The sequence below is a fragment of the Salvelinus alpinus genome, chromosome 10 (genome assembly GCF_045679555.1).
Source record: "Salvelinus alpinus chromosome 10, SLU_Salpinus.1, whole genome shotgun sequence".
Taxonomy (NCBI): domain Eukaryota; kingdom Metazoa; phylum Chordata; class Actinopteri; order Salmoniformes; family Salmonidae; genus Salvelinus; species Salvelinus alpinus.
This window is the reverse complement of record NC_092095.1, coordinates 20,522,961-20,548,733: the sequence shown is the minus strand read 5'-3', so window position 1 is coordinate 20,548,733 and position 25,773 is coordinate 20,522,961. Positions and strand designations below refer to the sequence as shown.

General features: G+C 43.5%; 2 protein-coding genes across 3 annotated transcripts in view; both read right to left on the bottom strand.

Annotated features, from left to right (window-relative positions):
* sgk3 (serum/glucocorticoid regulated kinase family member 3) overlaps window positions 1-25,773 on the bottom strand; it is a 1,016,194-nt gene that overhangs the window by 270,205 nt on the left and 720,216 nt on the right. The window lies entirely within an intron of this gene.
* Window positions 11,208-12,758, bottom strand: LOC139532906 (uncharacterized). Its single transcript, XM_071331068.1, has one exon. It carries the CDS (start codon window positions 12,756-12,758, stop codon window positions 11,208-11,210), a length of 1,551 nt encoding a protein of 516 aa, XP_071187169.1.

The window sequence follows — 25,773 nt, the reverse complement described above, 5'->3', positions numbered from 1 at the left end:
ATGGTCTAGATAGCATGGTCTGGATAGCATGGTCTAGATAGCATGGTCTAGCAAGGTCTAGATAGCATGGTCTGGATAGCATGGTCTAGATAGCATGGTCTAGCAAGGTCTAGCGGCTTTGTGAATATTGACCTGTTTAAAGGTCTTACTCAGGTCGAGAGGTCTTAAAGGTCTTACTCACATCGAGAGGTCTTAAAGGTCTTACTCAGGTCGAGAGGTCTTAAAGGTCTTACTCACATCGAGAGGTCTTAAAGGTCTTACTCAAGTCGAGAGGTCTTAAAGGTCTTACTCAGGTCGAGAGGTCTTAAGGGTCCGACTCAAGTCGAGAGGTGTTAAAGGTCTTACTCAAGTCGAGAGGTCTTAAAGGTCTTACTCAGGTCGAGAGGTCTTAAAGGTCTTACTCACATCGAGAGGTCTTAAAGGTCTTACTCAAGTCGAGAGGTCTTAAAGGTCTTACTCAGGTCGAGAGGTCTTAAGGTCTTACTCAGGTCGAGAGGTCTTAAAGGTCTTACATGTTTCAGTGTTACTTGCCTCGAAGCGAGCATAGAAGTTATTTAGCTTGTCTGGTATGCTCATGTCACTGGGCAGCTCTTGGCTGTGCTTCCCTTTGTAGTCTGTAATGGTTTGCAAGCCCTGCCACATCCAACGAGCATCGGAGCCGGTGTAGTACGATTTAATCTGAGTCCTGTATTGACGTTTTGCCTGTTTGATGGTTCGTCGGAGGGCATAGCGGGATTTCTTATAAGCTTCCGGATTAGAGTCCCGCTCCTTGAAAGCGGCAGCTCTACCCTTTAGCTCAGTGTGAATGTTGCCTTTAATCGATGGCTTCTGGCTGGGGTATGTACGTACGGTCACTGTGGGGACGACGTCCTCGATGCACTTATTGATAAAGCCAGTGACTGATGTGGTGTACTCCTCAATGCCATTGGAAGGATCCCAGAACATGTTTCAGTCTGGGATAGCAAAACAGTCCTGTAGCTTAGCTTCTACTTGCTACGCATCCCGGATCCGGGAGCACCCCCATCAGTAAAAAAAGCTGACTAGCATAGCCTAGCATAGCGCCACAAGTAAATACTAGCATCTAAATATCATTAAATCACAAGTTCAAGACACCAGATGAAAGATACAGATCTTGTGAATCCAGCCATCATTTCTGATTTTTAAAATGTTTTACAGGGAAGACACAATATGTAAATCTATTAGCTAACCACGATAGCAAAAGACACAACTTTTTTTTCTCCACCATTTTTTTCCTGCATAGGTAGCTATCACAATTTCGACCAAATAAAGATATAAATAGCCACTAACCAAGAAACAACTCCATCAAATGACAGTCTGATAACATATTTATTGTATAGCATATGTTTTGTTAGAAAAATGTGCATATTTCAGGTATAAATCACAGTTCTACATTGCAGCTGCATTCTGAAATAGCGTCGATGCAGCCAGAATAATTACAGAGACCAACGTCAAATACCTAATTACTCATCATAAATCATTTCTGAAAAATACACAGCGTACAGCAAATGAAAGCCCAACATCTTGTGAATCCAGCCAATATGTCAGATTTTTTAAGTGTTTTACAGCGAAAACACAATATATCATTATATTAGCTTACCACAATAGCCAGAAACACAACCGCATTTACCAGCAGCAAATGTTAGCGATCGTAACAATCCAGCAAAAGATATATAATTGGACTAACCTTGATAAACTTCATCAGATGACAGTCCTGTAACATCATATTACACAATGCATATAGGTTTTGTTCGAAAATGTGCATATTTAGCAGCACAAATCGTGGTTATACAATGTGATCAGTAGCAGCATTTCATGCATCCTGGCCAGCGCCATCTTGGAGAGGCACCTAATCTAATCGATAAATAATCGTAAACTTGACTAAAAAATACAGGTTGGACAGCAATTGAAAGATGCATTAGTTATTAATGCAACCGCTGTGTTAGATTTTTAAAATTAACGTTACTAGACATACAGTGTGCGTTACAGCCAGACCAGTGCCGCAATAATGGCGGACAAATCCTTTTACATTTTTCCACATAAATACGGAATAACATCATAAATAGCTCTTACTTTTGGACGAGCTTCCATCAGAATCTTGGGCAAGTTGTCCTTTGTCCAAAAGAATCGTTGCTCGGTTGTAAAACGTCCTCTTCAACTTTGGAACTAGCAGCTAACAATAGCTATGTGGCGCAGACATGCCCAAATGTTCAAAACGCAATACTAAGGAAATTCCGAAAATCGCAATATACTCGCATAAACTGATATAACTCGGTTTAAAATAACTTCGTTATGATGTTTCTAACACCTATATCGAATTAAATTACAGACGGATATATCTAAGGCCGATAACTGAGCGTTTCAAAATGCCATCCTGAGGTCTTGCTTTGCGTCATGACGAACGTCAAAAAGAGAGCTCCCTCCGTTCCTTGGGGCTTTATAAGGTCTGAGATCTACGTAGAAACTCCATTCCAATTCTCATTGGTTACTGACATCCAGGGGAAGGCGGGTGCAGTTCATGTCGACCCATAGGATACATACAGAGCTTTAAACTGATCTGAGAACAGAGCCTCGTTTTCAGACCTTCGCAGTTCCTGTCATGGATTTCGCTGCAGAAAGAGTTCTGGTTCACCCACAGACATAATTCAAACGGTTTTAGAAACTAGAGATTGTTTTCTATCCAATAGTAATAATAATATGCATATTGTACGAGCAAGAATTGAGTACGAGGCAGTTTAATTTGGGAACGATAAATGGTAACGTTGAAACAGCACCCCCTATATTGAGAAATCTGCTTCATCTGACCACTTTTTATAGACCGAGTCACTGGTGCTTCCTGCTTTAGTTTTTGCTTGTACGAAGGAATCAGGAGGATGGAGTTATGGTCAGATTTGCCAAATGGAGGTCGAGGGAGAGCTTTGTACACGTCTCTGTATGTGGAGTAAAGGTGGTCAAGAATTTTTTTCCCTCTGGTTGCACATTTAACATGCGGATAGAAATTTGATTAAACAGATTTATGTCAACCCGGCATTAAAGTCCCCGACCTCTAGGAGCGCCGCCTCTGGGTGAGCGTTTTCTTGTTTGCTTATGGCGGAATACAGCTCATTCAATGCTGTCTTAGTGCCAGCCTCTGACTGTGGTGGTATGTAAAACAGCTACAGAAAATACAGACGAAAACTCTCTAGTTAGATAGTGTGGTCTACAGCTTATCATGAGAAACTCTACCTCAGGCGAGCACCAGCTGTTATTTACAAATATCCAGAGTCTCCCGCCCCGTGTCTTACCAGAGGCTGCTGTTCTGTCCTGCCGATAGAGTGTATGTTGTTAATGTTTTCGTTCAGCCATGACTCGGTAATAACATACTGATCTTTGAACCAACGGTAAAGTAGATGGTTAAATAACATACTGACCTTTGAACCAACGGTAAAGTAGAGGGTTAAATAACATACTGACCTTTGAACCAACGGTAAAGTAGATGGTTAAATAACATACTGACCTTTGAACCAACGGTAAAGTAGATGGTTATATAACATACTGACCTTTGAACCAACGGTAAAGTAGAGGGTTAAATAACATACTGACCTTTGAACCAACGGTAAAGTAGATGGTTATATAACATACTGACCTTTGAACCAACGGTAAAGTAGATGGTTAAATAACATACTGACCTTTGAAACCAACGGTAAAGTAGATGGTTACATAACATACTGACCATTGAACCAACGGTAAAGTAGATGGTTAAATAACATACTGACCTTTGAACCAACGGTAAAGTAGAGGGTTAAATAACATGCTGACCTTTGAACCAACGGTAAAGTAGAGGGTTAAATAACATACTGACCTTTGAACCAACGGTAAAGTAGATGGTTAAATAACATACTGACCTTTGAACCAACGGTAAAGTAGATGGTTAAATAACATACTGACCTTTGAACCAACGGTAGAGTAGAGGGTTAAATAACATACTGACCTTTGAACCAACGGTAAAGTAGAGGGTTAAATAACATACTGACCTTTGAACCAACGGTAGAGTAGATGGTTAAATAACATACTGACCTTTGAACCAACGGTAAAGTAGAGGGTTAAATAACATACTGACCTTTGAACCAACGGTAAAGTAGATGGTTAAATAACATACTGACCTTTGAACCAACGGTAAAGTAGATGGTTAAATAACATACTGACCTTTGAACCAACGGTAAAGTAGGTGGTTAAATAACATACTGACCTTTGAACCAACGGTAAAGTAGAGGGTTAAATAACATACTGACCTTTGAACCAACGGTAAAGTAGAGGGTTAAATAACATACTGACCTTTGAACCAACGGTAAAGTAGATGGTTACATAACATACTGACCTTTGAACCAACGGTAAAGTAGATGGTTAAATAACATACTGACCTTTGAACCAACGGTAAAGTAGATGGTTAAATAACATACTGACCTTTGAACCAACGGTAAAGTAGAGGGTTAAATAACATACTGACCTTTGAACCAACGGTAAAGTAGATGGTTAAATAACATACTGACCTTTGAACCAACGGTAAAGTAGATGGTTACATAACATACTGACCTTTGAACCAACGGTAAAGTAGATGGTTAAATAACATACTGACCTTTGAACCAACGGTAAAGTAGAGGGTTAAATAACATACTGACCTTTGAACCAACGGTAAAGTAGATGGTTACATAACATACTGACCTTTGAACCAACGGTAAAGTAGAGGGTTAAATAACATACTGACCTTTGAACCAACGGTAAAGTAGATGGTTACATAACATACTGACCTTTGAACCAACGGTAAAGTAGATGGTTAAATAACATACTGACCTTTGAACCAACGGTAAAGTAGAGGGTTAAATAACATACTGACCTTTGAACCAACGGTAAAGTAGAGGGTTAAATAACATACTGACCTTTGAACCAACGGTAAAGTAGATGGTTACATAACATACTGACCTTTGAACCAACGGTAAAGTAGATGGTTACATAACATACTGACCTTTGAACCAACGGTAAAGTAGAGGGTTAAATAACATACTGACCTTTGAATCAATGGTAAAGTAGATGGTTAAATAACATACTGACCTTTGAACCAACGGTAAAGTAGATGGTTAAATAACATACTGACCTTTGAACCAACGGTAAAGTAGAGGGTTAAATAACATACTGACCTTTGAACCAACGGTAAAGTAGATGGTTAAATAACATACTGACCTTTGAACCAACGGTAGAGTAGAGGGTTAAATAACATACTGACCTTTGAACCAACGGTAAAGTAGAGGGTTAAATAACATACTGACCTTTGAACCAACGGTAAAGTAGAGGGTTAAATAACATACTGACCTTTGAACCAACGGTAAAGTAGAGGGTTAAATAACATACTGACCATTGCAACTCGCTGTTGGCTGGGCTCCCTGCCTGTGCCATTAAACCCCTACAACTCATCCAGAACGCCGCAGCCCGTCTGGTGTTCAACCTTCCCAAGTTCTCTCACGTCACCCCGCTCCTCCGCTCTCTCCACTGGCTTCCAGTTGAAGCTCGCATCCGCTACAAGACCATGGTGCTTGCCTACGGAGCTGTGAGGGGAACGGCACCTCCGTACCTTCAGGCTCTGATCAGGCCCTACACCCAAACAAGGGCACTGCGTTCATCCACCTCTGGCCTGCTCGCCTCCCTACCTCTGAGGAAGTACAGTTCCCGCTCAGCCCAGTCAAAACTGTTCGCTGCTCTGGCACCCCAATGGTGGAACAAACTCCCTCACGACGCCAGGTCAGCGGAGTCAATCACCACCTTCCGGAGACACCTGAAACCCCACCTCTTTAAGGAATACCTAGGATAGGATAAAGTAATCCTTCTAACCCCCCCCTTAAAAGAGTTAGATGCACTATTGTAAAGTGGTTGTTCCACTGGATATCATAAGGTGAATGCACCAATTTGTAAGTTGCTCTGGATAAGAGCGTCCGCTAAATGACTTAAATGTAAATGTAATGTAAATGAACCAACGGTAAAGTAGAGGGTTAAATAACATACTGATAGTAAATTCCACATTTGCTCTTTCATTCTCTGGAATAAACCTTAACCTCTACATTGTGGTCAGAGTCTTCTGTGTCTGAGGAACCCATCTCTCTGTCTATCTGTCTCACTCTTTCTCACGCTCTCTCCATCTCCCTCTCTCTCTCTCTCTCTCTCTCTCTCTCTCTCTCTCTCTCTCTCTCTCTCTCTCTCTCTCTCTCTCTCTCTCTCTCTCTCTCTCCCACTCTCTCTCCCTCTCTCTCTCTCCCTCTCTCTCTCTCTCTCTCTCTCTCTCTCTCTCTCTCTCTCTCTCTCTCTCTCCCACTCTCTCTCCCTCCCTCCCTCCCTCCCTCCCTCCCTCCCTCCCTCTCTCCCTCTCTCCCTCCCTCCCTCTCTCTCCCTCTCTCTCTCTCTCTCTCTCTCTCTCTCTTTCTCTCTCTCTCTCTCTCTCTCTCTCTCTCTCTCTCTCTCTCTCTCTCTCTCTCTCTCTCTCTCTCTCTCTCAATTCAATTCAATTCAAGGGGCTTTATTGGCATGGGAAACATGTGTTAACATTGCCAAAGCAAGTGAGGTAGGTAATATACAAAAGTCAAATAAACAATAAAAATGAACAGTAAACATTACACATACAGAAGTTTCAAAACAATAAAGACATTACAAATGTCATATTATATATATGCAGTGTTGTAACAATGTACAAATGGTTAAAGCACACAAGTTAAAATAAATAAACATAAATATGGGTTGTATTTACAGTGGTGTTTGTTCTTCACTGGTTGCCCTTTTCTTGTGGCAACAGGTCACAAATCTTGCTGCTGTGATGGCACACTGTGGAATTTCACCCAGTAGATATGGGAGTTTATCAAAATTGGATTTGTTTTCGAATTCTTTGTGGATCTGTGTAATCTGAGGGAAATATGTCTCTCTAATATGGTCATACATTGGGCAGGAGGTTAGGAAGTGCAGCTCAGTTTCCACCTCATTTTGTGGGCAGTGTGCACATAGCCTGTCTTCTCTTGAGAGCCATGTCTGCCTACGGCGGCCTTTCTCAATAGCAAGGCTATGCTCACTGAGTCTGTACATAGTCAAAGCTTTCCTTAAGTTTGGGTCAGTCACAGTGGTCAGGTATTCTGCCACTGTGTACTCTCTGTTTAGGGCCAAATAGCATTCTAGTTTGCTCTGTTTTTTTGTTAATTCTTTCCAATGTGTCAAGTAATTATCTTTTTGTTTTCTCATGATTTGGTTGGGTCTAATTGTGCTGTTGTCCTGGGGCTCTGTGGGGTGTGTTTGTGTTTGTGAACAGAGCCCTAGGACCAGCTTGCTTAGGGGACTCTTCTCCAGGTTCATCTCTCTGTAGGTGATGGCTTTGTTATGGAAGGTTTGGGAATCGCTTCCTTTTAGGTGGTTGTAGAATTTAACGGCTCTTTTCTGGATTTTGATAATTAGTGGGTATCGGCCTAATTCTGCTCTGCATGCATTATTTGGTGTTCTACGTTGTACACGGAGGATATTTTTGCAGAATTCTGCATGCAGAGTCTCAATTTGGTGTTTGTCCCATTTTGTGAAATCTTGGTTGGTGAGCGGACCCCAGACCTCACAACCATAAAGGGCAATGGGCTCTATGACTGATTCAAGTATTTTTAGCCAGATCCTAATTGGTATGTTGAAATTTATGTTCCTTTTGATGGCATAGAAGGCCCTTCTTGCCTTGTCTCTCAGATCGTTCACAGCTTTGTGGAAGTTACCTGTGGTGCTGATGTTTAGGCCGAGGTATGTATAGTTTTTTGTGTGCTCTAGGGCAACGGTGTCTAGATGGAATTTGTGGTCCTGGTGACTGGACCTTTTTTGGAACACCATTATTTTGGTCTTACTGAGATTTACTGTCAGGGCCCAGGTCTGACAGAATCTGTGCAGAAGATCTAGGTGCTGCTGTAGGCCCTCCTTGGTTGGTGACAGAAGCACCAGATCATCAGCAAACAGTAGACATTTGACTTCGGATTCTAGTAGGGTGAGACCGGGTGCTGCAGACTGTTCTAGTGCCCGCGCCAATTCGTTGATATATATGTTGAAGAGGGTGGGGCTTAAGCTGCATCCCTGTCTCACCCCACGACCCTGTGTGAAGAAATGTGTGTGTTTTTTGCCAATTTTAACCGCACACTTGTTGTTTGTGTACATGGATTTTATAATGTCGTATGTTTTACCCCCAACACCACTTTCCATCAATTTGTATAGCAGACCCTCATGCCAAATTGAGTCGAAGGCTTTTTTGAAATCAACAAAGCATGAGAAGACTTTGCCTTTGTTTTGGTTTGTTTGGTTGTCAATTAGGGTGTGTAGGGTGAATACATGGTCTGTTGTACGGTAATTTGGTAAAAAGCCAATTTGACATTTGCTCAGTACATTGTTTTCATTGAGGAAATGTACGAGTCTGCTGTTAATGATAATGCAGAGTATTTTCCCAAGGTTACTGTTGACGCATATTCCACGGTAGTTATTGGGGTCAAATTTGTCTCCACTTTTGTGGATTGGGGTGATCAGTCCTTGGTTCCAAATATTGGGGAAGATGCCAGAGCTAAGGACGATGTTAAAGAGTTTTAGTATAGCCAATTGGAATTTGTTGTCTGTATATTTGATCATTTCATTAAGGATACCATCAACACCACAGGCCTTTTTGGGTTTGAGGGTTTTTATTTTGTCCTGTAACTCATTCAAGGTAATTGGAGAATCCAATGGGTTCTGGTAGTCTTTAATAGTTGATTCTAGGATTTGTATTTGATCATGTATATGTTTTTGTTCTTTATTCTTTGTTATACAGCCAAAAAGATTGGAGAAGTGGTTTACCCATACATCTCCATTTTGGATAGATAATTCTTCGTGTTGTTGTTTGTTTAGTGTTTTCCAATTTTCCCAGAATTGGTTAGAGTCTATGGAGTCTTCAATTACATTGAGCTGATTTCTGACGTGCTGTTCCTTCTTTTTCCGTAGTGTATTTCTGTATTGTTTTAGTGATTCGCCATAGTGAAGGCGTAGACTCAGGTTTTCCGGGTCTCTATGTTTTTGGTTGGACAGGTTCCTCAATTTATTTCTTAGATTTTTGCATTCTTTATCAAACCATTTGTCATTGTTGTTCATTTTCTTCGGTTTTCTATTTGAGATTTTTAGATTTGATAGGGAAGCTGAGAGGTCAAATATACTGTTAAGATTTTCTACTGCCAAGTTTACACCTTCACTATTGCAGTGGAACATTTTACCCAGGAAGTTGTCTAAAAGGGATTGAATTTGCTGTTGCCTAATTGTTTTTTGGTAGGTTTCCAAACTGCATTCCTTCCATCTATAGCATTTCTTAATGTTACTCAGTTCCTTTGGCTTTGATGCCTCATGATTGAGTATTGCTCTGTTCAAGTAGACTGTGATTTTGCTCTCTCTCCCACTCTCTCTCCCTCCCTCCCTCCCTATGCTCCATTGAGGAGACATGAAGCATCTCCTTCTGAGATTCCAGGGAGAAATGTTCACATGTTTACATTTTCCCTTTTGCTGCACAGAACTTTCTCTCCTGTGTCGGGGCCTGCATACCATGTGAAAACCCCATAGACTGTGTGGTAAGGCCCAGGCATTAAGTGTGTTCCAAACAGTACCCTGTACCCTCCATAGTGCACTACTTTTGTAACAGAGTCATGTGGAAGTATGGAATAGCTTGCCATTTCAACGCAGCCCTAGTATAGCTCAGGTCCATATAGACATGTGAATGAACCACGATATCATCAGTATTTCCTTCAATCCAGTTTCCAGGAGTCACACACACTGACAAATAATCCAGATTAATCCAGATAATTCAGACCAGCACTCATTGATAGGTCTATTTTCCCATTCAAAATTGCACAACTTTATAAGCATTTGAGAAAGTCACCATTCTGTCACACTACAATATTACAATGGAATAACAGTATCAACAGCATTCTGTTCAGGAGCTTTATCTACCTTCTCTGTCTTTATCTACCTTCTCTGTCTTTATCTACCTTCTCTGTGTTCTCTGTCTTTATCTACCTTCTCTGTCTTTATCTACCTTCTCTGTCTTTATCTACCTTCTCTGTCTTTATCTACCTTCTCTGTGTTCTCTGTCTTTATCTACCTTCTCTGTGTTCTCTGTCTTTATCTACCTTCTCTGTCTTTATCTACCTTCTCTGTGTTCTCTGTCTTTATCAACCTTCTCTGTCTTTATCTACCTTCTCTGTGTTCTCTGTCTTTATCAACCTTCTCTGTGTTCTCTGTCTTTATCTACCTTCTCTGTCTTTATCTACCTTCTCTGTCTGTATCTACCTTCTCTGTGTTCTCTGTCTTTATCTACCTTCTCTGTCTTTATCTACCTTCTCTGTCTTTATCTACCTTCTCTGTGTTCTCTGTCTTTATCTACCTTCTCTGTCTTTATCTACCTTCTCTGTGTTCTCTGTCTTTATCTACCTTCTCTGTCTTTATCTACCTTCTCTGTGTTCTCTGTCTTTATCTACCTTCTCTGTCTTTATCTACCTTCTCTGTGTTCTCTGTCTTTATCTACCTTCTCTGTGTTCTCTGTCTTTATCTACCTTCTCTGTCTTTATCTACCTTCTCTGTCTTTATCTACCTTCTCTGTGTTCTCTGTCTTTATCTACCTTCTCTGTCTTTATCTACCTTCTCTGTGTTCTCTGTCTTTATCTACCTTCTCTGTGTTCTCTGTCTTTATCTACCTTCTCTGTCTTTATCTACCTTCTCTGTCTTTATCTACCTTCTCTGTGTTCTCTGTCTTTATCTACCTTCTCTGTCTTTATCTACCTTCTCTGTGTTCTCTGTCTTTATCAACCTTCTCTGTCTTTATCTACCTTCTCTGTGTTCTCTGTCTTTATCAACCTTCTCTGTGTTCTCTGTCTTTATCTACCTTCTCTGTGTTCTCTGTCTTTATCTACCTTCTCTGTCTTTATCTACCTTCTCTGTCTTTATCTACCTTCTCTGTGTTCTCTGTCTTTATCTACCTTCTCTGTGTTCTCTGTCTTTATCTGTAATTAATACTGAGAGGGATATTGCGCAAGAGCTTGTAGCCCCTGTTTGGCAGGTCCCTTCTGATTGGATGTGGAGAGCATGGGGAGAGGAAGTGTTCTCAAAGGGAAAGGTGCGTTCAGTTTTTATGTTTCCGTCTGCAGAGCTCAGGGGCTAGAGATACCTCTTTCACCCCCAAACGGGGCAGCTGGGGGCTGTGGGGGCTGTGGGGGCTGTCGGTGGTAGTGGGGGCTGTCGGGGGTAGTGGGGGCTGTCGGGGGTAGTGGGGGCTGTCGGGGGTAGTGGGGGCTGTCGGGGGTAGTGGGGGCTGTCGGGGGCAGTGGGGGGCTGTGGGGGCTGTCGGGGGCAGTGGGGGCAGTGGGGGGCTGTGGGGGCTGTCGGGGGCAGTGGGGGCTGTCGGGGGCAGTGGGGGCAGTGGGGGGTAGTGGGGGCTGTCGGCGGTAGTGGGGGCTGTCGGGGGTAGTGGGGGCTGTCGGGGTTAGTGGGGGCTGTGGGGGCTGTCGGGGGCAGTGGGGGCTGTCGGGGGTAGTGGGGGCTGTGGGGGCTGTCGGGGGCTGTGGGGGCTGTGGGGGCTGTCGGGGGCAGTGGGGGCAGTGGGGGGCTGTGGGGGCTGTCGGGGGTAGTGGGGGCTGTCGGGGGTAGTGGGGGCTGTGGGGGCTGTCGGGGGCTGTGGGGGCTGTGGGGGCTGTCGGGGGTAGTGGGGGCTGTCGGGGGTAGTGGGGGCTGTCGGGGGTAGTGGGGGCTGTCGGGGGCAGTGGGGGCTGTCGGGGGCAGTGGGGGCAGTGGGGGGCTGTGGGGGCTGTCGGGGGTAGTGGGGGCTGTCGGGGGTAGTGGGGGCTGTGGGGGCTGTCGGGGGCTGTGGGGGCTGTGGGGGCTGTCGGGGGTAGTGGGGGCTGTCGGGGGTAGTGGGGGCTGTCGGGGGCAGTGGGGGCTGTCGGGGGCAGTGGGGGGCTGTGGGGGCTGTCGGGGGTAGTGGGGGTTGTCGGGGTAGTGGGGGCTGTCGGGGGCAGTGGGGGCTGTCGGGGGTAGTGGGGGCTGTCGGGGGTAGTGGGGGCTGTCGGGGGCAGTGGGGGCTGTCGGGGGCAGTGGGGGCTGTCGGGGGCAGTGGGGGCTGTCGGTGGCAGTGGGGGCAGTGGGGGGCTGTGGGGGCTGTCGGGGGCAGTGGGGGCAGTGGGGGGCTGTGGGGGCTGTCGGGGGCTGTGGGGGCTGTCGGGGGTAGTGGGGGCTGTCGGGGGCAGTGGGGGCTGTCGGGGGCAGTGGGGGCTGTCGAGGGCAGTGGGGGCTGTCGGGGGTAGTGGGGGCTGTGGGGGCTGTCGGGGGTAGTGGGGGCTGTGGGGGGCAGTGGGGGCTGTCGGGGGCAGTGGGGGCAGTGGGGGGCAGTGGGGGCTGTCGGGGGCAGTGGGGGCTGTCGGGGGCAGTGGGGGCTGTCGGGGGTAGTGGGGGCTGTCGGGGGCAGTGGGGGCTGTCGGGGGTAGTGGGGGCTGTGGGGGCTGTCGGGGGTAGTGGGGGCTGTGGGGGCTGTGGGGGCAGTGGGGGCTGTCGGGGGCAGTGGGGGCAGTGGGGGGCAGTGGGTGCTGTCGGGGGTAGTGGGGGCAGTGGGGGCTGTCGGGGGCAGTGGGGGCTGTCGGGGGTAGTGGGGGCAGTGGGGGCTGTCGGGGGTAGTGGGGGCAGTGGGGGCTGTCGGGTGCCTTATCCATGAACAAATGTGTAGACCTCCACAAGGAGGTCTGGTTCGTCCTTGGGAGCAATTTCCAAACACCTGAAGGTACCACGTTCATCTGTACAAACAATAGTATGCAAGTATAAACACCATGGGACCACGCAGCCGTCATACCGCTCAGGAAGGAGACGCCTTCTGTCTCCTAGAGATGAACGTACTTTGGTGTGAAAAGTGCAAATCAATCCCAGAATAACAGCAAAGGACCTTGTGAAGATGCTGGAGGAAACAGGTACAAAAGTATCTATATCCACAGTAAAACAAGTCCTATATCGACATAACCTGAAAGGCCGCTCAGCAAGGAAGAAGCCACTGCTCCAAAACCGCCATAAAAAAGCCAGACTACGGTTTGCAACTGCACTTGGGGACAAAGATCGCACTTTTTGGAGAAATGTCCTCTGGTCTGATGAAACAAAAATAAAACCGTTTGGCCATAATGACCATCGTTATGTTTGGAGGAAAAAGTGGGAGGCTTACAAGCCGAAAAACACCATCCCAACCGTGAAGCACGGGGGTGACAGCATCATGTTGTGGGGGTGCTTTGCTGCAGGAGGGTCTGGTGCACTTCACAAAATAGATGGCATCATGAGGCAGGAAAATTATGTGGATATATTGAAGCAACATCTCAAGACATCAGTCAGGAAGTTAAAGCTTGGTTGCAAATGGGTCTTCCAAATGGACAATGACCCCAAGCATTCTTCCAAAGTTGTGGCAAAATGGCTTAAGGACAACAAAGTCAAGGTATTGGAGTGGCCATCACAAAGCCCTGACCTCAATCCTATAGAAAACTTGTGGGCAGAATTGAAAAAGCATGTGCGAGCAAGGAGGCCAACAAACCTGATTCAGTTACACCAGCTCTGTCAGGAGAAATGGGCCAAAATTCACCCAACTTATTGTGGGAAGCTTGTGGAAGGCTATCCGAAAAGTTTGACCCAAGTTAAACAATTTAAAGGCAATGCTACCAAATACTAATTGAGTGTATGTAAACTTCTGACCCACTGGGAATGTGATGAAAGAAATAAAAGCTGAAATAAATCATTCTCTCCACTATTATTCTGACATCTCACATTCTTAAAATAAAGTGGTGATCCTAACTGACCTAAAACAGTGAATTTTTACTAGGATTAAATGTCAGGAATTGTGAAAAACGGATTTTAAATGTATTTGGCTAAGGTGCATGTAAACTTCCGACTTCAACTGTACATTCTTCACATACATACCCCAGGAGCAGTAACCTTCAGAGAAGATATGCTGGGAAAAAAATGGAATATGTGTCTGGAGATGAAGAAAATGACACACACACACAGATGCAGAGACAGAGACATACACACACACACACACACACACACACACATACACACACACACACACACACACACACAGACACACACACACAAAGATGCATCACTGTACTTTCTTCCTTCAGGTACATTTGAGGACCAACTTTGAGGCCTCTTGAAAGCTTTATAATAACAATCAGGTTGACTACAGATAAATACATGTTATAATAATAATCAGGTTAACCTACAGCTAAATACATGTTATAATAATAATCAGGTTAACCTACAGCTAAATACATGTTATAATAATAATCAGGTTAACCTACAGCTAAATACATTTTATTATAATAATCAGGTTAACCTACAGCTGTAGCCAATAAATCGAGGGCATACCTTTAGCCTGCTAATTGATTTTCCACACTGCATCTACAACAATTCAAGATAAATCAAATGAAGAATCCATGAGAATAACAGGGAACAATAATAATACCGATCCTACCTGGCTGTCTCTATGGGCGTGTCCCAAATGGCATCCTATTACCAATGGGCCCTGTAGAAAGTAGTGCACTACATAGGGTACAGGTTGCTATTTGGGACCTAACCCAGTTCCCTAACAGACATGGTGAGGGTATTCATCTTCGTGGCAACGGCCCGGTTCATTACAAACATCAAGTACTCATTAACAGAAATAAAACAGGCCGACGTGCTTGGCTTGGCCAAAACCAGCCAATAATGGGGGGATTTACAAATACATGGGGATCTCTCCAAACATTGTTAGCTATCGCCTCCCCTGCCAGCTCTTTTTATGTAGTGTGTGTGTGTGTGTGTGTGTGTGTGTGTGTGTGTGTGTGTGTGTGTGTGTGTGTGTGTGTGTGTGTGTGTGTGTGTGTGTGTGTGTGTGTGTGTGTGTTTTTTTTTTTATGTAGGCGAAGTTTAAATATTTGAGAAGCACATGTGGAGATGAATGTTGGACAGTGGGCAGGGTTTCATGGTAAATGGGTGAAGAAGGGTAGAACCCTTCAGGGGGCCATTTTGTCCACTGTGTCAACATCACCAGATCCTGACAACAGTCCACTCAGCAAACACAATATAAAAAAAAAAACACGCTCTCAGAGCTGGTGACTTTCTGGGAAACACTTTATCTTCTTCATAGAAACAGAGTTCATTGAGTTCTTTGATTCCGAGGGGAATGTTCCGGAGTTTCCAGCTAGTGGGAAAAGGGGGAGGGGGAGAGAGAGAGAGAGAGAGAGAGAGAGAGAGAGAGAGAGAGAGAGAGAGAGAGAGAGAGAGAGAGAGAGAGAGAGAGAGAGAGAGAGAGAGAGAGAGAGAGAGAGAGAGAGAGAGAGAGAGAGAGAGAGAGAGAGAGAGAGAGAGAGAGAGAGAAAGAGAGAGAGCGAGAGAGAGAGAGAGAGAGGAGAGAGAGAGAGAGAGAGAGAGAGAGAGAGAGAGAGAGAGAGAGAGAGAGAGAGAGAGAGAGAGGTAGAGGGAGAGAGAGAGAGAGAGAGAGAGAGAGAGAGTAGAGAGAGAGAGTAGAGGTAGAGAGAGAGAGAGAGAGAGAGAGAGAGAGAGAGAGAGAGAGAGAGAGAGAGAGAGAGAGAGAGAGAGAGAGAGAGAGAGAGAGAGAGAGAGAGAGAGAGAGAGAGAGAGAGAGAGAGAGAGAGAGAGGGAGAGAGAGAGAGAGAGAGAGAGAGAGAGAGAGAGAGAGAGAGAGAGAGAGAGAGAGAGAGAGAGAGGTAGAGAGAGAGAGAGAGAGAGAGAGAGAGAGAGAGAGAGAGAGAGAGAGAGAGAGAGAGAGAGAGAGAGAGAGAGAGAGAGAGAGAGAGAGAGAGAGAGAGAGAGAGAGAGAGGTAGAGAGAGAGAGAGAGAGAGAGAGAGAGAGAGAGAGAGAGAGAGAGAGAGAGAGAGAGAGAGAGAGAGAGAGAGAGAGAGAGAGAGAGAGAGAGAGAGAGAGAGAGAGAGAGAGAGAGAGAGAGAGAGAGAGAGAGAGAGAGATCACTGATCACTGACCTCAACCCAGAGTCTCTCAGAGCGTTCACAGTCAGCCCACTGACACCCCTATCAGACCACAGCAAAATCACAGTCTACTTGAACAGAGCAATACTCAATCATGAGGCATCAAAGCCAAAGGAACTGAGTAACACTAAGAAATGCTATAGATGGAAGGAATGCAGTTTGGAAACCTACCAAAAAACAATTAGGCAACAGCAAATTCAATCCCTTTTAGACAACTTCCTGGGTAAAATGTTCCACTGCAATAGTGAAGGTGTAAACTTGGCAGTAGAAAATCTTAACAGTATATTTGACCTCTCAGCTTCCCTATCAAATCTAAAAATCTCAAATAGAAAACCGAAGAAAATGAACAACAATGACAAATGGTTTGATAAAGAATGCAAAAATCTAAGAAATAAATTGAGGAACCTGTCCAACCAAAAACATAGAGACCCGGAAAACCTGAGTCTACGCCTTCACTATGGTGAATCACTAAAACAATACAGAAATACACTACGGAAAAAGAAGGAACAGCACGTCAGAAATCAGCTCAATGTAATTGAAGACTCCATAGACTCTAACCAATTCTGGGAAAATTGGAAAACACTAAACAAACAACAACACGAAGAATTATCTATCCAAAATGGAGATGTATGGGTAAACCACTTCTCCAATCTTTTTGGCTCTATAACAAAGAATAAAGAGCAAAAACATATACATGATCAAATACAAATCCTAGAATCAACTATTAAAGACTACCAGAACCCACTGGATTCTCCAATTACCTTGAATGAGTTACAGGACAAAATAAAAACCCTCAAACCCAAAAAGGCCTGTGGTGTTGATGGTATCCTTAATGAAATGATCAAATATACAGACAACAAATTCCAATTGGCTATACTAAAACTCTTTAACATCGTCCTTAGCTCTGGCATCTTCCCCAATATTTGGAACCAAGGACTGATCACCCCAATCCACAAAAGTGGAGACAAATTTGACCCCAATAACTACCGTGGAATATGCGTCAACAGTAACCTTGGGAAAATACTCTGCATTATCATTAACAGCAGACTCGTACATTTCCTCAATGAAAACAATGTACTGAGCAAATGTCAAATTGGCTTTTTACCAAATTACCGTACAACAGACCATGTATTCACCCTACACACCCTAATTGACAACCAAACAAACCAAAACAAAGGCAAAGTCTTCTCATGCTTTGTTGATTTCAAAAAAGCCTTCGACTCAATTTGGCATGAGGGTCTGCTATACAAATTGATGGAAAGTGGTGTTGGGGGTAAAACATACGACATTATAAAATCCATGTACACAAACAACAAGTGTGCGGTTAAAATTGGCAAAAAACACACACATTTCTTCACACAGGGTCGTGGGGTGAGACAGGGATGCAGCTTAAGCCCCACCCTCTTCAACATATATATCAACGAATTGGCGCGGGCACTAGAACAGTCTGCAGCACCCGGTCTCACCCTACTAGAATCCGAAGTCAAATGTCTACTGTTTGCTGATGATCTGGTGCTTCTGTCACCAACCAAGGAGGGCCTACAGCAGCACCTAGATCTTCTGCACAGATTCTGTCAGACCTGGGCCCTGACAGTAAATCTCAGTAAGACCAAAATAATGGTGTTCCAAAAAAGGTCCAGTCACCAGGACCACAAATTCCATCTAGACACCGTTGCCCTAGAGCACACAAAAAACTATACATACCTCGGCCTAAACATCAGCACCACAGGTAACTTCCACAAAGCTGTGAACGATCTGAGAGACAAGGCAAGAAGGGCCTTCTATGCCATCAAAAGGAACATAAATTTCAACATACCAATTAGGATCTGGCTAAAAATACTTGAATCAGTCATAGAGCCCATTGCCCTTTATGGTTGTGAGGTCTGGGGTCCGCTCACCAACCAAGATTTCACAAAATGGGACAAACACCAAATTGAGACTCTGCATGCAGAATTCTGCAAAAATATCCTCCGTGTACAACGTAGAACACCAAATAATGCATGCAGAGCAGAATTAGGCCGATACCCACTAATTATCAAAATCCAGAAAAGAGCCGTTAAATTCTACAACCACCTAAAAGGAAGCGATTCCCAAACCTTCCATAACAAAGCCATCACCTACAGAGAGATGAACCTGGAGAAGAGTCCCCTAAGCAAGCTGGTCCTAGGGCTCTGTTCACAAACACGAACACACCCCACAGAGCCCCAGGACAACAGCACAATTAGACCCAACCAAATCATGAGAAAACAAAAAGATAATTACTTGACACATTGGAAAGAATTAACAAAAAAACAGAGCAAACTAGAATGCTATTTGGCCCTAAACAGAGAGTACACAGTGGCAGAATACCTGACCACTGTGACTGACCCAAACTTAAGGAAAGCTTTGACTATGTACAGACTCAGTGAGCATAGCCATGCTATTGATAAAGGCCGCCATAGGCAGACATGGCTCTCAAGAGAAGACAGGCTATGTGCACACTGCCCACAAAATGAGGTGGAAACTGAGCTGCACTTCCTAACCTCCTGCCCAATGTATGACCATATTAGAGAGACATATTTCCCTCAGATTACACAGATCCACAAAGAATTCGAAAACAAATCCAATTTTGATAAACTCCCATATCTATTGGGTGAAATTCCACAGTGTGCCATCACAGCAGCAAGATTTGTGACCTGTTGCCACAAGAAAAGGGCAACCAGTGAAGAACAAACACCACTGTAAATACAACCCATATTTATGTTTATTTATTTTAACTTGTGTGCTTTAACCATTTGTACATTGTTACAACACTGCATATATATAATATGACATTTGTAATGTCTTTATTGTTTTGAAACTTCTGTATGTGTAATGTTTACTGTTCATTTTCATTGTTTATTTGACTTTTGTATATTACCTACCTCACTTGCTTTGGCAATGTTAACACGTTTCCCATGCCAATAAAGCCCCTTGAATTGAAATTGAATTGAATTGAATTGAGAGAGAGAGAGAGAGAGAGAGAGAGAGAGAGAGAGAGAGAGAGAGAGAGAGAGAGAGAGAGAAGAGAGAGAGAGAGAGAGAGAGAGAGAGAGAGAGAGAGAGAGAGAGAGAGAGAGAGAGAGAGAGAGAGAGAGAGAGAGAGAGAGAGAGAGAGAGAGAGAGAGAGAGAGAGAGAGAGAGAGAGAGAGAGAGAGAGAGAGAGAGAGAGAGAGAGAGAGAGAGAGAGAGAGAGAGAGAGAGAGAGAGAGAGAGAGAGAGAGAGAGAGAGAGAGAGAGAGAGAGCGAGAGAGAGAGAGAGAGAGAGAGAGAGAGAGAGAGAGAGAGAGAGAGAGAGAGAGAGAGAGAGAGAGAGAGAGAGAGAGAGAGAGAGAGAGAGAGAGAGAGAGAGAGAGAGAGAGAGAGAGAGAGAGAGAGAGAGAGAGAGAGAGAGAGAGAGAGAGAGAGAGAGAGAGAGAGAGAGAGAGAGAGAGAGAGAGAGAGAGAGAGAGAGAGAGAGAGAGAGAGAGAGAGGTAGAGAGGTAGAGAGGTAGAGTTAGGAGAGAGAGAGAGAGAGAGAGAGAGAGAGAGAGAGAGAGAGAGAGAGAGAGAGAGAGAGAGAGAGAGAGAGAGAGAGAGAGAGAGAGAGAGAGAGAGAGAGAGAGAGAGAAAGAGAGAGAGAAAGAGAGAGAGAGAGAGAGAGAGAGAGAGAGAGAGAGAGAGAGAGAGAGAGAGAGAGAGAGAGAGAGAGAGAGAGAGAGATCACTGATCACTGACCTCAACCCAGAGTCTCTCAGAGCGTTCACAGTCAGCCCACTGACACCCCTATCAGACCACAGCAAAATCACAGTCTACTTGAACAGAGCAATACTCAATCATGAGGCATCAAAGCCAAAGGAACTGAGTAACACTAAGAAATGCTATAGATGGAAGGAATGCAGTTTGGAAACCTACCAAAAAACAATTAGGCAACAGCAAATTCAATCCCTTTTAGACAACTTCCTGGGTAAAATGTTCCACTGCAATAGTGAAGGTGTAAACTTGGCAGTAGAAAATCTTAACAGTATATTTGACCTCTCAGCTTCCCTATCAAATCTAAAAATCTCAAATAGAAAACCGAAGAAAATGAACAACAATGACAAATGGTTTGATAAAGAATGCAAAAATCTAAGAAATAAATTGAGGAACCTGTCCAACCAAAAACATAGAGACCCGGAAAACCTGAGTCTACGCCTTCACTATGGCGAATCACTAAAACAATACAGAAATACACTACGGAAAAAGAAGGAACAGCACGTCAGAAATCAGCTCAATGTAATTGAAGACTCCATAGACTCTAACCAATTCTGGGAAAATTGGAAAACACTAAACAAACAACAACACGAAGAATTATCTATCCAAAATGGAGATGTATGGGTAAACCACTTCTCCAATCTTTTTGGCTCTATAACAAAGAATAAAGAACAAAAACATATACATGATCAAATACAAATCCTAGAATCAACTATTAAAGACTACCAGAACCCATTGGATTCTCCAATTACCTTGAATGAGTTACAGGACAAAATAAAAACCCTCAAACCCAAAAAGGCCTGTGGTGTTGATGGTATCCTTAATGAAATGATCAAATATACAGACAACAAATTCCAATTGGCTATACTAAAACTCTTTAACATCGTCCTTAGCTCTGGCATCTTCCCCAATATTTGGAACCAAGGACTGATCACCCCAATCCACAAAAGTGGAGACAAATTTGACCCCAATAACTACCGTGGAATATGCGTCAACAGTAACCTTGGGAAAATACTCTGCATTATCATTAACAGCAGACTCGTACATTTCCTCAATGAAAACAATGTACTGAGCAAATGTCAAATTGGCTTTTTACCAAATTACCGTACAACAGACCATGTATTCACCCTACACACCCTAATTGACAACCAAACAAACCAAAACAAAGGCAAAGTCTTCTCATGCTTTGTTGATTTCAAAAAAGCCTTCGACTCAATTTGGCATGAGGGTCTGCTATACAAATTGATGGAAAGTGGTGTTGGGGGTAAAACATACGACATTATAAAATCCATGTACACAAACAACAAGTGTGCGGTTAAAATTGGCAAAAAACACACACATTTCTTCACACAGGGTCGTGGGGTGAGACAGGGATGCAGCTTAAGCCCCACCCTCTTCAACATATATATCAACGAATTGGCGCGGGCACTAGAACAGTCTGCAGCACCCGGTCTCACCCTACTAGAATCCGAAGTCAAATGTCTACTGTTTGCTGATGATCTGGTGCTTCTGTCACCAACCAAGGAGGGCCTACAGCAGCACCTAGATCTTCTGCACAGATTCTGTCAGACCTGGGCCCTGACAGTAAATCTCAGTAAGACCAAAATAATGGTGTTCCAAAAAAGGTCCAGTCACCAGGACCACAAATTCCATCTAGACACCGTTGCCCTAGAGCACACAAAAAACTATACATACCTCGGCCTAAACATCAGCACCACAGGTAACTTCCACAAAGCTGTGAACGATCTGAGAGACAAGGCAAGAAGGGCCTTCTATGCCATCAAAAGGAACATAAATTTCAACATACCAATTAGGATCTGGCTAAAAATACTTGAATCAGTCATAGAGCCCATTGCCCTTTATGGTTGTGAGGTCTGGGGTCCGCTCACCAACCAAGATTTCACAAAATGGGACAAACACCAAATTGAGACTCTGCATGCAGAATTCTGCAAAAATATCCTCCGTGTACAACGTAGAACACCAAATAATGCATGCAGAGCAGAATTAGGCCGATACCCACTAATTATCAAAATCCAGAAAAGAGCCGTTAAATTCTACAACCACCTAAAAGGAAGCGATTCCCAAACCTTCCATAACAAAGCCATCACCTACAGAGAGATGAACCTGGAGAAGAGTCCCCTAAGCAAGCTGGTCCTAGGGCTCTGTTCACAAACACGAACACACCCCACAGAGCCCCAGGACAACAGCACAATTAGACCCAACCAAATCATGAGAAAACAAAAAGATAATTACTTGGCACATTGGAAAGAATTAACAAAAAAACAGAGCAAACTAGAATGCTATTTGGCCCTAAACAGAGAGTACACAGTGGCAGAATACCTGACCACTGTGACTGACCCAAACTTAAGGAAAGCTTTGACTATGTACAGACTCAGTGAGCATAGCCATGCTATTGATAAAGGCCGCCATAGGCAGACATGGCTCTCAAGAGAAGACAGGCTATGTGCACACTGCCCACAAAATGAGGTGGAAACTGAGCTGCACTTCCTAACCTCCTGCCCAATGTATGACCATATTAGAGAGACATATTTCCCTCAGATTACACAGATCCACAAAGAATTCGAAAACAAATCCAATTTTGATAAACTCCCATATCTATTGGGTGAAATTCCACAGTGTGCCATCACAGCAGCAAGATTTGTGACCTGTTGCCACAAGAAAAGGGCAACCAGTGAAGAACAAACACCACTGTAAATACAACCCATATTTATGTTTATTTATTTTAACTTGTGTGCTTTAACCATTTGTACATTGTTACAACACTGCATATATATAATATGACATTTGTAATGTCTTTATTGTTTTGAAACTTCTGTATGTGTAATGTTTACTGTTCATTTTCATTGTTTATTTGACTTTTGTATATTACCTACCTCACTTGCTTTGGCAATGTTAACACGTTTCCCATGCCAATAAAGCCCCTTGAATTGAATTGAATTGAGAGAGAGAGAGAGAGAGAGAGAGAGAGAGAGAGAGAGAGAGAGAGAGAGAGAGAGAGAGAGAGAGAGAGAGAGAGAGAGAGAGAGAGAGAGAGAGAGAGAGAGAGAGAGAGAAAGAGAGAGAGAGAGAGAGAGAGAGAGAGAGAGAGAGAGAGAGAGAGAGAGAGAGAGAGAGAGAGAGAGAGAGAGAGAGAGAGAGAGAGAGAGAGAGAGAGAGAGAGAGAGAGAGAGAGAGAGAGAGAGAGAGAGAGAGAGAGAGAGAGAGAGAGAGAGAGAGAGAGAGAGAGAGAGAGCAAGAGAGAGAGAGAGGTAGAGGTAGAGAGGTAGAGGTAGAGAGAGAGAGAGAGAGAGAGAGAGAGAGAGAGAGAGAGAGAGAGAGAGAGAGAGAGAGAGAGAGATAGAGAGAGAGAGAGAGAGAGAGAGAGAGAGAGAGAGAGAGAGAGAGAGAGAGAGAGAGAGAGAGAGAGAGAGAGAGAGAGAGAGAGAGAGAGAGAGAGAGAGAGAGAGAGAGAGAGAGAGAGAGAGAGAGAGAGAGAGAGAGAGAGAGAGAGAGAGAGAGAGAGAGAGAGAGAGAGAGAGAGAGAGAGAGAGAGAGAGAGACAGAGAGAGAGAAAGAGAGAGAGAGACTTGACGTCATTGGCTACTATAACTCTGTAACGGACATTCCTTTTGCAATATCGCTTAGTAGGCAGTAGTGACTGGGTTGCCATGGAGTTACCAAGAGTAAGAGCAGGCCGACTGCTATTGCGTTCAGAAAGGCTTCCAGACGATTTTAATGGTATGTTGGACCAGGTACAACCATTGTGTTTGGGACTTGCTTTGTGTAATGACACAGTAGGAATAGGCTTGAATCTCTAGGCATCGATGAGAGGGAGAAGGACAGATGTGAGAGCAGACTCATATATATATACAGGACGGAGTCATATATATAGGATGGAGTCATACAGGACGGAGTCATATATACAGGATGGAGTCAAACAGTATGGAGTCATATATACAGGATGGAGTCATATATACAGGATGGAGTGATACAAGATGGAGTCATATATACAGGATGGAGTCATACAGGATGGAGTCATATATACAGGATGGAGTCATATATACAGGACGGAGTCATATATACAGGACGGAGTCATATATACAGGATGGAGTCATATATTCAATATGGAGTGATATAAAACAGGATGGGATGATATAAACAGGATGTAGTGATATATACAGGATGGAGTGATATAAAACAGGATGGAGTGATATAAACAGGATGTAGTGATATATACAGGATGGAGTGATATAAAACAGGATGGGATGAGTTGGACCACAGAGTGAAGGAAAAGCAGCCAACAAGATCTCAGCATATGTGGGAACTCCTTCAAGACTGTTGGAAAAGCATTCCAGGTGAAGCTGGTTGAGAGAATGCCAAGAGTGTGCAAAGCTGTCATCAAGGAAAAGGGTGGCTACTTTGAAGAATCTAAAATATATTTAGATTTGTTTCACACTTTTTTGGTTACTACATGATTCCATATGTGTTATTTCATAGTTTTGATGTCTTCACTATTATTCTACAACGTAGAAAACAGTACAAATAAAGAAAAACCCTTGAATGAGTAGGTGTGTCCAAACATTTGACTGGTACTGTATATAGAATAAACAAGTATGTGGTCTTAATTTTTTTTTTTTATCAACGGTTGCCTGAAGAGGGCGCTCTACCAGCAGCTCATTGAACATCATTCAGCCCGAGGTGAGAGAGAGTAGACATGGTGGTTTGATTAAATCATCAAAAGTTCACCAAGAAAGCAGCCCTGTCCTCATCACATTCTCACTTAGTTAACATTGGCTAGATAGCCAGCAAGGTAGTTAGCTTAGCTTTCTAGCCAGAAATCTGTGCTAGTCTAACCGATGTGAAATGGCTAGTTAGTTAGCGGTGGTGCGCGCTAATAGCGTTTCAATCCGTGACGTCACTCGCTCTGAGACCTTGAAGTAGGCTTTTGCGGAGCGATGGGTAACGATGCTTCGTGGGAGGCAGTTGTTGATGTGTGCAGAGGGTCCCTGGTTCGAGCCCAGGTAGGGACGGAAGCAAAAACTGTTACATTACTTATGTGCTAACACTGGACTGCGGCCAAACTCGTCCTTGATCCAAACAGAACACTGTTACTGCCTGGGACTATTATGTGAGCTAGTGGGCGTATTTACTTAGTTTTCTGAAATATGCAATCTGCAAAAAGGTAAGACACTTCACATAGATCATTCAGGCTATGTGCTTCCATTCACGATGTGATAAGAAGCTAATGTTAGCTAGCTAGCTAAATTAGAAAGTGTGACTAAAACCAAAGTATTTTTCTCCATGTTTTCAGTCATCAGCCATTTGCAGTTGAAATTTATAGCCAATACGTTTTGTATTGAATATTGTAATGTACATATACAGGTTCTGTAAGAAAACATTGTCATAACTCATTGCAAGGTTGCCATACATTGTTTGTTTTCAATGACCTTTGACTGTTGTGAAAACACTGTAAATGTAAATGTACCCAAGACAAATGTTGACGCTGACACCTAGTGGTGACAATAGGAACTGCGTGTTACTGCATTACTTTTGAACAGTGCAGATTCAGATTGACTGAGTTAAATTCATTCAAACAGCCACCAACAACAACACGTTTGCATGTTTCTTATCCACTTCCTGTCCACTTCCTGTAGAAGTTTTGTATTTACTGTCCTATTTACAGACGATATACATTTTTTGGGGGTGGATATCTTGTAAACCACAAAATAAATATAAAAATAAAATACAAATAATAAATAAAATAAATAATGTCAATTGTAATATTTATTTTAAAAATAACATTTAAATAATAATTTATCTGTTAATCATTTGGAGCACAATTTGTGGAAAAGAGGTCTGTTTTCCATTCCACCTCTAAAAAACATTATATCTGCAGATATTTTGGTGATCGGGGACTTCGCCTCCATAAAATCAGTATCGATATTGGACCCA